General features: G+C 35.6%; 1 protein-coding gene across 12 annotated transcripts in view; it reads left to right on the plus strand.

Annotated features, from left to right (window-relative positions):
* Positions 1-17,246, plus strand: part of CFAP20DC (CFAP20 domain containing) — a 206,738-nt gene that overhangs the window by 76,193 nt on the left and 113,299 nt on the right. For all 12 annotated transcript variants that reach the window (XR_004312087.1, XR_004312091.1, XR_004312089.1 and 9 more), the window contains one exon: positions 9,503-9,617. Coding sequence is in view for 7 of the 12 variants with exons in the window: in XM_032458170.1 (XP_032314061.1) it covers positions 9,503-9,617 (115 nt within the window). In the remaining 5 variants the exon portion in view is untranslated. The remainder of the gene's footprint in view (positions 1-9,502; positions 9,618-17,246) is intronic.

Genomic DNA, 17,246 nt, shown 5'->3' on the forward strand with positions numbered 1-17,246 from the left:
GTCAGAAAAACATGCTGTTGTAAAGTAAAAAAGGAAAAATGTAATTATTTTAAATTTGGAGATCCAAGATATTTTCAAGGAGGAGGTGGCATTTCTAAACCAAACTGTGATGGATGAATATAATTTCAATTGGTGTAATGAGAGAAGGGCTTTCTAAGGAAAATGCATACACAAAGGCATGAAAATACAAGAGGGTGGGATATGTTTAAAGAGCAGCAAGCATGCTGGTATTGTCATTACGGCAGCCTATTCCAGTGTCTTCTGTCATGTCCTCTGGGTCCACCTCTGTTACAAGGTGTAGCTGCAGTGGACAGTTGGGTACGAGCTTGTTTGGATAGCATTCCATATGAGGTGCCACCCAGGGGCTTCTTTGGTGCGGTGGAAACCTGCTCTGCCCCTGGTTAAGCTCAGCCCAGAAACACCCTCAGAGGAAAAGTTAAGGAAGGACTCCTTTACCGCTGGGAATTGGGAGTCCTTGGACTGAGGCTCCCACTTCCCACTCTTCAAGTGGAGGATTCTGGAAAGTGTTCTGCACGTGTCTTCAGATGTCCTGGTGGAATAGAGCCCCTGCAGCCTATAGCAATGTCATTGAAAGTGCATCCTTATCTTGGCCTTTCCTCTGTTGTCGTATTCTTCCTGCTCCCTCATTCCTGCTTCTTGGAATCACCTCTGCAGTAAAGTACTGTCACCTATACCCTTTTGAGGGTGTGCTTTTTCAAGAGGCTGCACAACACCACCAGGTATATGACTTAGCTCAGAGGATTGAATTGTCAAAAACAAGAGTCAGAGATTTTAGCCAGTATTGAAGCACATGTGAAGCAGAAAGTTTGAGTGCCTTTTTAAATGCACTTTGGCCCAGATTTAACAGATGACTTCTCTAAGCAGTACCTGAGAGAGCGACACCTTAGAGAGTACAAGCTCACTCACTCAGAGGGAGCTGCTACATATACGGCTCATGTGACACTTTCCAGGGAGCCATACCCTGTAAGTGCATGAATTCCAGGTTTGTTAGCCATAAACAGTCCTAGACAGATCAGGTATATATGGCAAAAAATATTAAAGACTTTCCCCCTAATAAATACCAGTAGTGTACTTGCCAGCGGGTCAGTCATGTTTTCAAGAAGCTTTGGCTGGTCCCCTTTCTCTTCTAGAATGTCTTTCAGTAATGAAGGAGAATGGAATGCAGGCCTGTTACTTCCTAGTAAGCATGTGACCTTTCAGAAACACTAAATTAGGCAACTACCATCCTCTAAAATTGTCAGATAGACTTATAAATAATTTACCTTTATTCCTCTTGCTTTATCTTTTTAGATAGATTCCTGGCTCTGCCACATAATATCTCTGAGACCTTGAACAAGTGGCTTACTGTCTCTAAGCCTCTCACTACTTTGGTAAGATGTGAATATTCTTATTTCAGAGAGTTGTTGGGAGAAATAAATGAGAACATTGGTGAAATTGTGTGCAATATCGGGCACATGGTAGGGATTTAGATGTTGCTGTTCCATTTCCCAAGCTTTTGTTTGTAATTGTAGCCTTAGTATCTCCTCTACTGAAATCTCCTTGGTACTCATGTTAAGACTCCCAGCAAACAACCCTGGCTTTATTCTACAGTTTCACTCTTTCCTTCACCCTACTTCTGATGTTCTCTCCTGGTATCTCTAAAACCCTCTGGTGTCAGTCTTGCTCTCTTTATTGTATGAGGTCTGACATGAAGAAGGTACATAGGAGAATGTGGTGAAAGGTGATATTAGAGTGATGGCTGAGGGTCCAGTTTTGGAGTCCTGAATGACAGGATGAGGAACTTGGACTTTATTTCTTAGAATCTGGGATACCAAAGAAGAAATTGGGGCCAAAGGGTGGCATTCAGCCCCACTGGCTGGTCCACATGAAAAATGGACTAAGTGATAAAAGATCAGAGGTAGAAAGACTCGTAAGGCAGAGTATTTTTTTTTCAGTTTTTTTTTATTATTGAAGTGCAGTCAATTACAATGTATCATCCTCTGGTGTACAACACAATGTCAATGTCCCAGTCATGCATATACATACATATATTCATTTGCATATTTTTTCCATTAAAGGTTATTAGAAGATATTGAACATAGTTCCCTGTGCTATACAAAAGAATCTTTTTAAAATCTATTTTTATATATATAGTGGCTAGCATTTGTAAATCTTAAACTCTAAGGGAGAGTATTTAAAACAACATATGAACTAGCATTGTGAACTAGCATTGTGGCAGTAGAAAACCAAAGAAAGAAATAGACATGAAACTACTAGGAAAGTGACTTTGGCAGAATGTGACAGCTAATTGGATTGGTAAAGTCCAGATGTTAAGGACAGGGAGCAGTCAGTGGTTCTCAGGGGTCCTCACTAATAGCTGAGAGGATCTTGAGTAAATGTATGAGGCCTATGGCGAGACAGTAAAGTGACCCCCAAGAACATGGAAATGAAGTAAAGTAAGATTATCCTCTGTGCTTTTAATTGGAAGATAACAGTTCTTGGATCAAAGGGTTTTTTTAACAAATCTAAAGGAACAATTTGTCAATGGAAAAAAAGGTAAGCACGCACACACACGCGCGCACACACACGCGCGCGCGCACACACACACACGCAAAGGCAGACATGGGCTCTATTCTTCCAAACACAATGAAGGGTAAGAGTCTTAGCCATCAGATATTAAGTCTTTTGTTCCTGGGAGCAAAGATTATCCCACTGTGGGTGTGTTTATAGGCAACACCTGCCCCAGAAGAATGTGAGCATGTGGATAAGAATGTAAATGGGATCAATTAGATCTGAGTTTAAATCTGGACTGTGCTAGATGTGTGACTTTAGGAAAGCACACCGTACTAAGCTTTAGTTTCCTCATCTGTTAGAGATGATAATAGTATATATCTTGTAGGGTTTATGGGAGGATTAAGTGAGGTAATGCATACAGAGTGCTTAATACAGTGTTGGCATGTAGAAAATGTGCATTTAATAATGCTGATAACACCTTTCCTTTGGGAAATGTATGCATCAGGTACTGAAGTCTAAATCAGTTGTTCTTATTACATGCTAAGCAGACAACTTTTTGATACTTGATAGATTGTTTTTCCTTCAAATGAATTACCTCATTCCAACAGTATTGCAAGCTTTGACATCACCCTTTCAGGATTGTGGTTGGAAAGCACATTTGTTACCCGTTGGAAGATCAGATTCAGAATGAAATCCAGAATGGAACAGGAAAACAGTTGTAAAAGAGTGAGAATGGGGGAGAAGTGAAAGGGTCCATGGTTTTCATCCAATAAACAAATATTCTCTTGAAAGTAAGGACAGAAACCAGGCACTCTTGTCACTATTAGCAAATATCAGACAAGTAGTGGTCACTCAGCATAAACGAACAAAGGAGTTTCAGCCTGCTATAGTAATGGACATACAATTGTATCACAGAAATGGCAGTGGATTTTAAAGAGACAAATTTCAGTACCTGTCTCTGCTACTTACTAGTTGTGTATCTATGTACTAGAAGCTTCCTTAGTCTAATTTCCTCAGCTCCAAAGTGGAGAACGAATATACTACCTGCAGTGAAGGATTATTGTGAGACTTAATAAGATAATGTCTGTGAAATATGTTGAAAACAGCTGCTTAAGAATAATTATTACCCACCCCCAACACTAGAATTTGATTTCCAAGTCTTAGCTACTTCCATGTCTCTAGTACCTTGTGTTGTACCTCTAAGGCATTGACTGAATGTTAGTTGAATGAATTAATGAATCAGGGGGAAATTTTAAATAGAAGACCTCTAAGCTGACTATTTCCTAGTGATGATGGGCTACAAAATAGGACGTTCATGTAAGTTGCTAAAAATGAAATAGAAGTATTGGTTGTCACGGTGGAAGAGGTTTAGGTTTAGATTAAATCGTGCTCTCTGTGTGGACTTTTAAAGTCACCCAGAATGATGACAGAAGAATAAAATTGTGATTCAGTTGCCAAAATTGCCCAGAAATACAAAGAAATGTCCTAAAGAACAATAAATGATAGATCAGTATTGACTGATTATACTTAAGGGAAAATAGTTTTCAATGGTTTGAAGTTTTAAAATGTTAGCACCAAAGAAATTCAAGTGCATATAAACCATTCACCAGTCATATTCTGGGTCATACAATATAGTATTACTTTTTTTTAATAAAAGGAAAGTTTACCAAGTATGTTCTCTGACCACAATGGAATTAAGTTAAAAATCAATAGCAATCCAACATATAGAAAAGCTTATACTGTTTGGAAATTAAATAGCACACTCCTAAGTAACCCAATATTCCAAGAAGAAATCATATGGGAAATTAGAAAATTCTTCAAACTGAATAAAAATTAAAATACAACATAATCATAATTTGTGGAATGCAGCTTAGAGGAAAGATTACAGTTTTAAATGTTTATATGAGAAAAGAGTAAGGTTTAAAATTAATGATCTGACTTTTCCATCCTAAGGAGCTAAGGGGAAAAAAGAACCAAATTAAGCCCAAAATAAGTACAAGATACAATAAAAATAAAATCAGGAACAGTAAAATTGAAAACAAAGAGAAGTTTTTCAAAGCCAAAAATTATTTCTTTAGAAAGATGAAGATTATATAAATCAAAATAAGAGTAATTAATAAATAAAAGTCACAAATTACCAGTGTGAGTAATGAGAGAGGACACCACTATAAATCCTACTGACCCTACATAAAGGGAATTTATGCAATAAACTTAACAGCTTTAAATGAAAATCACAACTTATCAAAACTGAAATGAAAAAAATTATTAATCTGAATAGCCCTATACATCTATTAAATTGAATATGTAACCAAAATCTTCTCGCAAAGATAACTTCAGAATTAAATTAGTTCTATTAACATTTAAAGAATATTTAGCAGCATTTTAAACAAATTTTTAGACAATAAAGGAAGAAACACTTCCCAAATCACTTCATGGGATTAAACTCTGTTATCAAAACCTGATGTAGGTATTACAAGAAAATTATACACCAGTGTTCTTCATGAATGTAGCTCAACAAAAATGCTAGCACAGTTGAAATTTATACTAAGAATATGTTGGTTTCACATTTGAAAATCAGTCAGTATAATTCAACATATGGACAGAATAAAGGAGAAAAAGTTGGATCATCTCAATGAATGTAGAAATAGCATTTGACAAAATTCTACACTTTTCATGATTTTAAAAAAATCTCAAAACACTAGAAGTAGAAGAGAATTTCCTCAATCTAATGAAAGAAGCCTATAGCTAACATATTTAATAGAAACATAGTGAACACTTTTCCCCATGATCAAGAACAAGGCAAAGTTCCTACTCTCATCATTTCTATTTAGTATATGCTGGAGGTCCTACCCAGGGTAGTAATGCAAGGGTAAAAAAATAGAAGGTATAGCAATTGAGAAAAGCAAAAGTAAAGGTCTTTATTTACTGAAGACCTGATTTTTTATGTAGAAAATTCTCAGTAATCTACAAAACAGCTACTGGAACTCATGGGTGAATTAAGTTAGGCTGCAGGAAACAAGGTCTGAATACAAAAATCAGTGGTATTTCTATATACTAGTAGCATTCAACTGGTAATTGAAATTATAAGATTCATTTTCAGCCATGTCAAAACCCAAAATACTGAGAAATAAATTTAACAAAACATATGCCAGACTTCTAAAATGAAAACTATAAAGCATTGTGAAACAAACAAGGCCTAAATAAATGGAGAGATATATCATGTAGGTGGATTGAAAGACTCAGTATAATTCTCTTTAAATTGATCTATAGATTCAACACAGCCCAAGTTAAACTCTCAACAGATTTTTATACGGAAGATGATAAGTGGATCTTAAAATCTGTATGGAAATGCAAGGGCAAACAAACGTTGAACAAAACCAAGTTGAAGAGTTTCTTTAAGACTTACTGTGAATCTGCTGTAATCAAAGCAGTGTGACATTGGTGTAAGAATGGACAGATGGGTAAATGAAACAAATGGATTGATGGAGAGTCCAGAAATAGATCTGCATACACGTATAGTCTGTTGATTTTCAACAAAATACTGAGGCATTTCAATGAGGAAATAGAGTCTTTAACAAATGGTGCTGTGACTACTGGATAACCATACAGAAGGAGGAACCACACTCAGTACCTCACACAATACACAGAAATTAATGTTGAATGGATCATAGATAGACCAAATGTAAATTCTAAAGCTACAAAGATCTAGAAGGAAACATATGAAGGTATTTTTGCAACTTATGGCTAAACAAGGATTTTTTGAGACACAGAGAGCACTACTATAAATAATGATAAGCCGGACTTCATGAAAATTAAAAACTTCTGCTAATCAAACGTTAAGCAATAAACTAATCTAGATAAGGCATGTATGAGTCTTCTGTGTCTTAACCTTGACACTTTTCTCTAACTTAGAGGTTATTTCCAAATAAAACCATTAAGATAATAGGCTAGAAAATATTCATAATACATATATCTGACAAAGGACATGTATCTAAAATATTTAAAGAACTCTTACAATTATAAGAAGAAAACAGCCCAATAAAAATTGAACAAAGACTTAACAGATGTTTCACAGGACATACCTGTAGACATGTGTAAAAGTATCCAATGTCATTATTCATAGGAGAAATGCAAATAAAATCACAATGATCTCCATTTCACAATGATATCCCCTAGAATTGGCTAACATTAAAGTCTAATAGCACCAAAACTTGGTGAGGATATGGAACCACTATGGAGAACTGTTCCTATAAAGTTATACGTGTATCTCCCCAGTGTCCTAGTAATACCATTCCTACTGCTCAAGAGATTGAAAAGACATGTCCACAAGAAAATTCATCAAGCATATTCATACAGGTTTTATTCATTAAGAAAAACTGATACTGGAAACAAATGCTAATTCAGAAAAGAATGAATAAATTGTTGGGTTGCCATACAAGACGCAGCAATTTAAAAAAAGAACTATTGATTCATGCTGCAACATGAATAAAACCCAAACACTTCATGTTAAGTGAGAGAAGCCAGTCGCAAAAGAGTATATTCTGCATCATTCCATTTATAAGTTCAAGAACAGACAAAACTCATCCATGGTGATTAAAAATCAGGAGTGAGGATTGACTTAAAATGGGCCAGGAGCGAACTTTCATAGGGTGAAGGAAATGTTTTCTGTTTTATTTAGAGTGGTGATTATATGGGTGTATAGATCTATCAAAATACATGAGATTGAGCACTAAAATCTTTACATTTCAGTTACAGAAATCTTATCCCAATAAATAAATAAAAGAGACCACATCTGTTTGTTTTTCTGATACCCATTCATCATGCAGGGTAGAATGTTGTCCCTCTTATTGCTTCTTGTCATACACAATAAATTTATAAGCCTCTTCTTTGACACAAAGGCCCTGCATGATTTGGCTCTTTCCTCCTTTTTCTACCTCATGTCCCTTCCTTCCCTACTGAGTCCTAGCCCTGCTGGCTTTACTTGTCTGAAGTAATTCATTTCTTGATATTTTCTAGTTCAGTCTCTTTTGTTTCCTTCATGGCATTTAGGATAACTTGCATATATGTTGTCTCTTTATTCATTTTTTACCTACCTTTTCCACTAGAATAGAAACTCCAAGAGGATAGAGACCTCGCCTCTTTCACTATTGTATTCCCTGATGTATTCCCGTGATATTGCTTGGCTTGGGGGCTCAGGGAGTATTTGTTGAATATGTAAATGAACAAATGAACGAACAAATGTTTCTCTTTTTCCATATGTTGATAAAGTGGTAGTGTACTCAAATGCTCCTTTGTTTAGAGTTTGATTCTTACCAATTCAAATAAAAACATAATTCTGTCCCTACAAGCAAAGCAAACCTTAATAAAACTGCATCTCTAAGTTTTAGTTGATGCAACCAAGCTTTTTGTTTGATGCAAGGGAATTTTTTGTTCTCTTTTTCTTTCCAGAAACACTATATAGTCTTTCCTTCTATTTCCTAATCAAAACGTCTTACAGAAGAGACTTGAGAGCATCCCTTATAACAGTGCCTTCCAAACATATTTGATCCTGAATCCTATTGGTAAAATGTTTGAGCACACTAACCACGTGGGTACATTTATTTCAAAAATATGTAAATGTCTTGTTGTTCTACTGTATAATGAAACATGCACAAATATAACATTTTAAAAGGATGATGTGAAAAGTAGTTCCAATATTTTCCTCCTCCTCCATGTGCTCATCCCACTTTGAAGACATTACCTTGGAGCAGATATTCTACATTTACTGATATATGTAAGTGTAAATCTACAGTAGTGTTAATATTTTTGCATTTTATACTTTACCTTTGAGTATGGATTGAAAGGCTTTGTTGCTTTTTAAATGAATTTATGATATTGTTTAGTGCAGATAAGGTAGACTTTTTTTGGTCCAGGGCATATTCTGAAATCATTGTCACCTAATTTTTACTGTACTTATCCTCAACATTGTTCAATGATAGTTTTTCTACAGAAAAATATATATAGTATTCTAGAGGGAAGAAATAATGAGATTAGAAAAGTAGGAAGGGGAGGCACAGAAGAACTCTAGAAAAGGCTATGATGATTTTTTTTAATTGTTAATTATACTATACACATTGGTAGTAGTATATTTGAATGAACTGTTGTCTCCTTGATGGATTGCTACTTATAGAAAATTAGCAGTTAGTTCATCTAGACAAAGCTACTTAAAAGTGGAAAAATCACTGTTCTCCAATAAAAAGACAGTTTTTAAGGAAGCATCAGTTCTTCAACATAGCAACCTGAGACAGGTTTGGAGATTTTAAGCCTGCTATGTTACCTCTGAGACCTAAAGGAAGCAGAACATAAGAATGAGCCTCTATCAATTTGAAGCAAACCTAATCTTTGTGATCATGGCTGTGGTCTAAATCTATTAAAGATGTTCAAATTCAGTGTCCTTGGTATCACTGCAGGTTGACCTGAAAAGTGAGCAATAAACTTGTGTATTATAATTCTGGTTTGAAGATATGTGCTTAGGAAGTGAAACCGACAGTCAGTGTTTTGTGTCTGTCTCTAAGCAGACTAAGAGCCTATATAAAATGACAAGTGCATTTTTGGAGAAAGAAACCCATAATGTTTTTCTATTTAGTAGGTGACAGTATGTCCCAAGATAACACAAGCTTAAGGGGCTGGAACAAGCATGGTTATTAAAGGCTAACAGTTTCTCAGTTCATACAAATTGAATTTTTCATAGGCTGGGAGACTGGAAATCTGGTGTAGAGTACTGAAATAAATTAGCATATTAAGTGAATTTATACATTCAGGCTTGTGAGCACTTTGAATATAAGGAAGAAATTTTATTACTTCTTGAAAGAAAAAGGCAGTTTTAAAATTCTGTGTTTAATCTCCCCATTGGAAAGGTCCTATATAATAAATTGTATCATTTTGATGATTATTCAAAGAAGTGGTTATTATATTGATGAGAATCTTTCTCTTTTCTCTCTTTTCTCAGAATTACTGATTTAAGGAACATAAAAAGAAGATTGTATTTATCAACAGTCCATAAGGAACTGTCCTCAACCCCTCTTCATGCAAAAATCCCACTCTTCATGATCAAGCGCAAAATTGTAAGTGTCACATAGAATGTTGCTTAAAATATTAAATTCATTTCAGCAAATATTAATTCTGGGCCTACTCTGTAATTGAGACACTTTGTTAAGTTCCATGATGGTATAAAAAATGAATAAAAATTCATACTCTTCCTTTTCCTCCAGTGAAGAGCTTAATATCTACTAAGTGGGAAAATATAATTGTTTGAATATCTAGAATATCACCAAAACTGTGATAGGAAGCACAGCAGAGAGAAAAAGTGCTGTTGGTACTGTGAAAGGGAGAGAAATCCATCTACCTGCAGGATAAGGAAAGGCTTCATGGAGGAGATTGTACTGAGCATGGACTTTGAAGGACTATAGAATTTCAAAAGGTAGAGGTGAAAAGCGCAGCATTCCAAGCAGAAGGAACAACATGAGTGGAAGCATGGAGGCTGGAAAGTAGTACGTGTTTGGAGAACAGAGAATGAGTCATCTTTGTTGCCAGAGTTTTTAAAAATAGCTTTATGGCAGCAACAGTCCTACAGTACAACAGCCTGATATAGATTGGGGATTTGTGTACCCTCTGAGACTTAAAGCAATATAATATGTAGGTAGATGAGCAGTAGGTTACAGGCTAAGAAGCTTGGGCCTTATCTGACTGACTAGTCTTTCTCAAACTTCAGTCATTTCAGTACTACTTTCATGACTTTACCATGTTTGTGTGCAACCTGTTCCAGAATGTACTTAATACATTCTTTTAAATCAGTTTAACTTTTTTTTACTTAAATAAAATTTTTTGAAACTTTATTTCACACTTATAAATGGAAAACCAGTATAACCTTCCAAAAATAAAAAGTAACCATAACAATAAACATGCTGAAATCAAAACAATAGTCTAGCTAAGTACTGTTTCCTGTTTAGGGCTCTGTCCTGAAGACTGCTCTTTGTTAACAGGAGTTTATTAAGGGTTAGATACATATTCAAACTTTTTGGGGGGCATAATTAGGATTGAAAGAAAACTGGTAAAAGGATGTTTTTATTCTTTGATTCAGAGTCATTTAATGCCATGTCCATGTACCATCTAAAACTATTACACAAACAGTGCCATGTTCTACTCTTTGGGAACCACTATAGCAGAGAAAAGGAATCCATTAGAGCTTTTGGTTTGGAGAGGAACACAGAGTCAATTCTGTGCTTTGGGAAGATTGTTAATTTGCTAGTGATATTTGGAATGGTTTGGAAGGGCTTTGAAATTATGATATGAGGAGAATGATGAGGAGAACATTTGCAGTAATCCAGATTAGGTTTAATGAGCCCTAGGGCATTAGCAGTAGAGAAACGGATATGAGACAACATCAGAAACTTATAGTCCACTGAGCTAAGACATATTTATACAGAGCTTTTCCGTATCATGTGGTACCTGCTGCGAGAGCAGGACCCACAGTGAACAAGGGAGCACAAGGGGAGTGGTCAGAGAAGGGCTTCTGAAGAAGGGGATGTCTAAGCTGGACCTTGAAGGGTAAGAAGGCATTAACCAATTCGAGTGGGGGTAGTATTCCTGGGACAGAAAGAGCAGCATTAAGAGTAGCTGCATGAGGTGTGAAGGCAGGTCCAATAATCCAGTGTTGCTGAAGAGAGACCAGAATAGTAATAAGGCAAGGGGGGAGGCAGAGAAACCTCCTGGTGGCCCTTGTATTTTTAGCCAGGGAGCCTGGACTTTTATCTCGTAGGTGATAGGGAGCTATTGAAGGGCTTGTAGCAGGGTTGACATGGTCAGATTTACATTTTAGATAGAACATCATTTTGAGAAGGATGAGACTCAAGGCCAGCAGAACCAGTTAGAAAACCAATGTAATTGTCGCAAGAAAGTAAGTTCCATGAGAGCAGGGGTTTTGCATCATTTTATCACTTTTGTATCCCAGTGCCTATAGCAATACCTGGCTCTTCCTAGGCACTCAGTAATTATGTAAGTGGATGGATGGATAGATGGATAAGTAGATGATCTAGGTTAGAGTGATGATGTCCTAAAATTGGAAAATAGAAATTAGGATGGAGAGGAGGGAACAGAGTTGGAAAATAACTAAAATTTTAACTGAAGATTAATTAGATGTTTTAATTAGATTGATTAGAAGGAGAAGAAAACATCAAGGATGACTCTCAGGTTTCTAGTTTGGATGACTAGTAACATAATCAGTATATAGAAAAAATCCAGGAGAAAGAGCATATTTAAAAAAGGAAGATGAAAGTGTTGCTAAAAGAGTCTGAGACATTCAGATTGAGAATTTGAGGGATACATATATATTAGAGTCCTGGATATTTGGGCTTCTTCAGCATACAAGTGGCAGTTTAAGTCATGAGACAGATGAAACTGCCTGCAGAGAGAGTACATAAGGGCACCACCAACCACAGAAGAGGTTAGAGGAGGAAATGCAAGGGCCCACCAAGAAAAGAGATGGGCAAAGGAAGAAGAATGCATGAAGGAGACAGGGCAACAATGAGAAAGTGACTTGAAGCATGAAGCAAAGTGTGGTGGAAACCAAGAAGTTCCCATAAGAGAGAATAGTCAAGATGTGAAAGTGTGTGGGGTTGTGGTGATCACAAGGCCGTTAGTAACTTCACTGAGAAGTTTTGGCGTATGAGGAAGGAGGCAGGCCAGCGGGCTGAGCAAATGGAAGGTGGAGACATGAGTGCATGCTGCCATTTCTTTCAGTCACATCCACTGGGCTTTATGTTCAAGTAGATTTTTTTTTTAAGTATCAAAGTTAACTTTGAAGTTTTGAGTCTGGAAAACTTAAGAGATTGACATCCCAGTAACAGGTTAAGTGCTGGATTGTGGAATAAATGGATGGTTTCTGTTTGCAGTACAATCTTTTAAATTTAATTTGCATTAAACATTCATAAATTCACAAAGATTAAATTCATATATTCTAGTTGTTAAAATTAAGTCATGAAGACATTAAGGAAATGCTTTAATGCCTTACAAATGAAATTGTGTTTGTTCTCTTATGTTTGAGTATGAGGTCCTTCTTATTCATCTAAGACTGTTTAGAGCTCAGTATTAGGTGGTTTCCAAGAGTTAAATCATATATGAGACCAATACACTATTCTGTGTGTGGTTAATAAATCAAGTTTACCATTATCTTGTTTTATGAATTCAGTCACCCTTGTCAGTTAACCAACCACAAAGTTTCTGGATATTATATTAAAATCTAAACATACTCTGTACATGGCTATCACACACACACACACACACACACACACACACACACACACACACACACACATACACGTGTACCCTTAATCCAGTGGCATTCATGAAAATATAGTATGTGAAAATAAAATACTGGCTATTACAAGTAAACTAAACAAATATCTTGCTGAGATAGGAAGTGAACTTGACTGAATGATCTTTCATATTTAGCAAATTAGTCCTTAAGAGGAATATGTGTTAGCAGTGCTAGGTATGTAATGACATAAGAAATGTACTATTTAAACTAAAAGGAAAATAGCTGCCATAGGCCCTGTGAGGCAGTATGCAGTAGCTCATCTGCCTCATCTCCCTATCCCCAGCTGGACAGTTCAACAGAGTATGAAAGAAAGGAGATGCAAGCATGAAAGTTACACATAGTTGTTTAAAAAAAAATCCTAGTGTGTAAAGAATCAAACTCGTCTCTATCTTAAGTGACTTTAACTCTTGCTCAGTTTTAAAAAGCAAAATGGTCACAAAACATCTAGAACTTTTCTTTGAATGTAATTGAATCTAGAAAAACTGCTCACTTACATCTGAGGCAGTCCTGAGCAATAAGCAAAAGCAAGATATTTGTTTCTATAGTGTTCCCCTTCCCAGGGAAATTATCAAATCATAAATACTTGTAATATGTTGTAATTAGTCTGTATTTTATGAAATATAAATATGTAAATAATGTGTAGGCATTAAGAGCATGGATTCTGAGTTTTGACACTTACTAGTTATGTGACCCTGTGCAAGTTCCTGTGTTCATTTTCCTCATTTATAAAATGAGATAATGTAAGGTATGCATTCTATGAAGGTTGTTGTGGGAATTTATATGAGTTAATAAGTATAAGTCTTTTAGAACAATACCTGGATTAGACTAAGCTTTAGATAAGAATTATAGCTCCTATTTGCTCTTTACATGTTACTTCTTCCAGGAAGCCCTCCATAATTTCACATCTGCTGATAGACATTTTGGGTACAACTCATCATTACCATTCACAAATTTGTAATTCTCATGACACTTCTTCACCTTGCACTTTAATCATTTTTATACTCATCTGTCTCCCCTTTTAGGCTGTAAGTATGTCTCATGTGGCTATTATCCCTCGTCCCTATCAGTACATGGCACATAGTAAGTGCTCGATAACTGACACGTTTTAATGTGCCTCCTGATACGGGAAATAAAATATGAGTTTATTATGGACAAATTATATAAGCTTTCTAACTGTTCTTGCCTATTCCAGAAATGTCCAGGAGTATTCAAACAAATGTTAAGAAATTCAGTTCTAAAACTTGCTCTTATTTCCCATAATTTTTCTCCCAATCCAAGAGATGCTACAGCAACAGAAGGTCTTTCCTTTCCACTGCTAGTATAATCTATTCCAACTGAGCCCTTATTGAATTAAAGCTGAAACATATTTAAGGGAAATTTCTTTAGAGAACAGCAAGGTAGAGCACTCCACCCGTTCAAAATGCCACTCCTGGAGTCCTCCCTGGTGTTGGTGTGATGTTGGCCCCAGTTCTCTGCTTTTTGCCAAAGCACTCTTCACTTCTTCTTTCTACTTTTTAAAAACTATAGATACTTTGGTGATAAATCTCAAAATATACTATTCTTAAAGCATTTCAGATAACATTTATAGATCAGAAGATTTCACCTAAAATTTTTGACCTCTTTTTTTAAAAATCAGAAGTTAACATTGAGTCTGTTTTCTTGCATAGCAAGCAGGCAACTAGAGCTGTGTGGCAACTGAACACTTTTAATGGAGCTTTAAGCTTTCCTGTGAAGTTGAGTCCTCTCCACTCATAAGGATGTGGGTGCACTCAGACCCTTGCTGCTTCACTCATTTAAGTGATCTGCTTGGGCCCTCTAGGCATTATAGTTTGCAGTCCCTGATTTAGAGGATAATTGCCAAATGGTCCACTTTGCTTTGGTTCTTTAGCTAAAGCCTTTACATAGCCAGAGGCAACAAATAAAGTTAATATTTGTATAGCCATACCAACATGAATAGTTATTTAGAGGCCACTTACTGTTCCAGTTACCATAAAATGTTCAACCTTTCAAATAGAAAAAATATTTTTCATGTTATTCTCAAGTATGAAGGATTCATTTTGACATTTAAAGTCTAACAATTTATACTTTTAATTTAGGTTTTCAATGGCAAGAGCAGTTTTAAAAATTAATAACTATCATATTAAACAGTGGGGATAGCCACTTAGTCAAGACTCACTGAAATCAATCTTACATCTTTTTAATACAATTTCAATTAGTTGGTGATGGTATCAGATGAACATCAATGTCTTACCACCAAATAATGTTTTAATGTACAGTAAATTTAATTCCATTTGAATAGAAAGTTCAGGTATGAGATATCGCTGAGAATTAATCTTTCATTGGAGATGTACCAAAGTAGTATGATAAATTACAATGCCAAATTCTTTTAGTAACCTTTACCACTCAAATACCCAGTGTTTGTCATTTAAAGAGAGAGAATTACTCTTCAGGATTTGTACTTTCTTGAACCACAACTCTGGAATATGTAATAGGTTTTATTATAAACCGTGGCATAATGTTTTTAAAATTTCCCCTCAAAGATCATTTTTCCCCAAAGAGCCAATAACTTAGAAATTTTGGATTCTTAACAGTATTTAATTTTTTGAGTGTTATTAAATGAACAGAGAATGGAGGAGGCAGATTTTTTTTAAGATACAATGTCATTTAGATATACATTTAAGCTCCAATTAGAGAATGTCTCTCAATGAAATCATTCTAACCTGGAATCCACTATAATGTTTGTGATAACTTATTTGAGGGTTTATAAATGTTTTCATCTCACCCATGTGCATATCATTTTAAAATATCTGCTTTTTACTCTTTCTACCCACCTGTCTAATAATGAGTGTTGAAGAGATTTGGGGAAAAGAGAACAGTTTCATACTTTTCTCTCCTGACCCTGAATAATTATGTGAAGTAGGAACAACTATGTAAAAATAAGTTTGTTCTGGAAAATGAATATGATTATCTAGCTTTAGGGTCACACTATTTTTAAATCATATGAACAGGCAGAGTGTTGTTAAAGTGTGGCCTCTAGACACTAGATTGTAGTGATTTGAACTCTATTTGTCTCTTCTTGTCTGTGGGCTCTTGAGCAAGTCAGTTATCTCTCTCTGTGCTTCAGTTTCCTCATCAGTTAGGTAGTGACAGTTCTAAAACCTGCTTCATAGAGGAGTTGTTAGGATTAAATGAGTTATTACTTAGAATAGTGCCAAGCTCTTAGTAAGTGCTCAGTTAATGTTAGTTGATATTGTTATTTTACTATTTTCTTTTGACGTGAATCCGTATTTATTAATATGTGACTATGTTATCATAATAAACATCTGAACTTGCAGTTTAATTCAATTAACAAGTATCTATTGAGCCCCTGCTGTAGGCCAAGGTCTGTGCCAAATGGTATGACTCCAAAGGTGAGTGATATAGAATCTTCTCATCAAAGAGATTATAATAGACAGAGAAGGCAAACAAATTAACAATTCATGATAATGGGCTGTGGTAAACACCAAATTAATCTTAAGAAACAAATGTTACTACAGGAAAATATCAGATTTGATAGTTGGGGCTTGTTATAAGTAGAGATATGTGAGCTAAATTATGAATACACACAAATAAAAGCATGAAAATTCATGTCACATTTGATCTCTTAACTGGGATATGTAATGAGAATGTACAGGATCACAATCCTGGAAAAGGCAAGATGAAATCATGAAGGGCTTTGAAAGCCATGTTAAGAAGTTTGAATTTTTAGAGTATTTGAGATTTCTTTTTAAAGTATAACATAGGGAAGTTTCATGATATTATCTGTATTCTAGAAAATAAGTACAGTGTCAAAATAGAGAGAACTAGAGGCAGAGAGACCAATCTTTGTAAAGTCCAGGTAAGGCATATTAACCTGTATTAGTGTAGTAGCAATGAAATAGAAGAGGATAGATATAAGAGATACTTCAGGAATAAAGTCAATGAAAAAAGGGAGAAAATGGCACTGAATTAATCTTGGGCTGGGGATTGGCAAAGTAGATATGCTCCCAACAGGGGAGATGTTTAAATGACTGCTTAGATAGCTGTTTCTGACCATGACAAATTATCTGGTATCAAACTATTCTTTCTACTCCAAACAAATATAAAACTGGAAAAAAGTTGAAGTAAGAATTTTTAACTTGGACAACAGGCAACATACTTCAAAAAGAGAGAAACAAATGAGATGAGTCCTGTATTCCCAAGTTTTCTGAAGGCCAGTTCTGGACTGCAGTGCAGAGATGGGAGCCCAGACAGAGCATGGCATCTTGCTGAGAGAAAAAGAGATCAGAGTTAAGGATGACTGAGACTGAGGTAGCTGGAACATGTAGGTTAGTGTATCTGAGAGGAGCTTCAGAAATCT

This window comes from Camelus ferus, chromosome 17, assembly GCF_009834535.1.
Source record: "Camelus ferus isolate YT-003-E chromosome 17, BCGSAC_Cfer_1.0, whole genome shotgun sequence".
NCBI classification, from domain to species: domain Eukaryota; kingdom Metazoa; phylum Chordata; class Mammalia; order Artiodactyla; family Camelidae; genus Camelus; species Camelus ferus.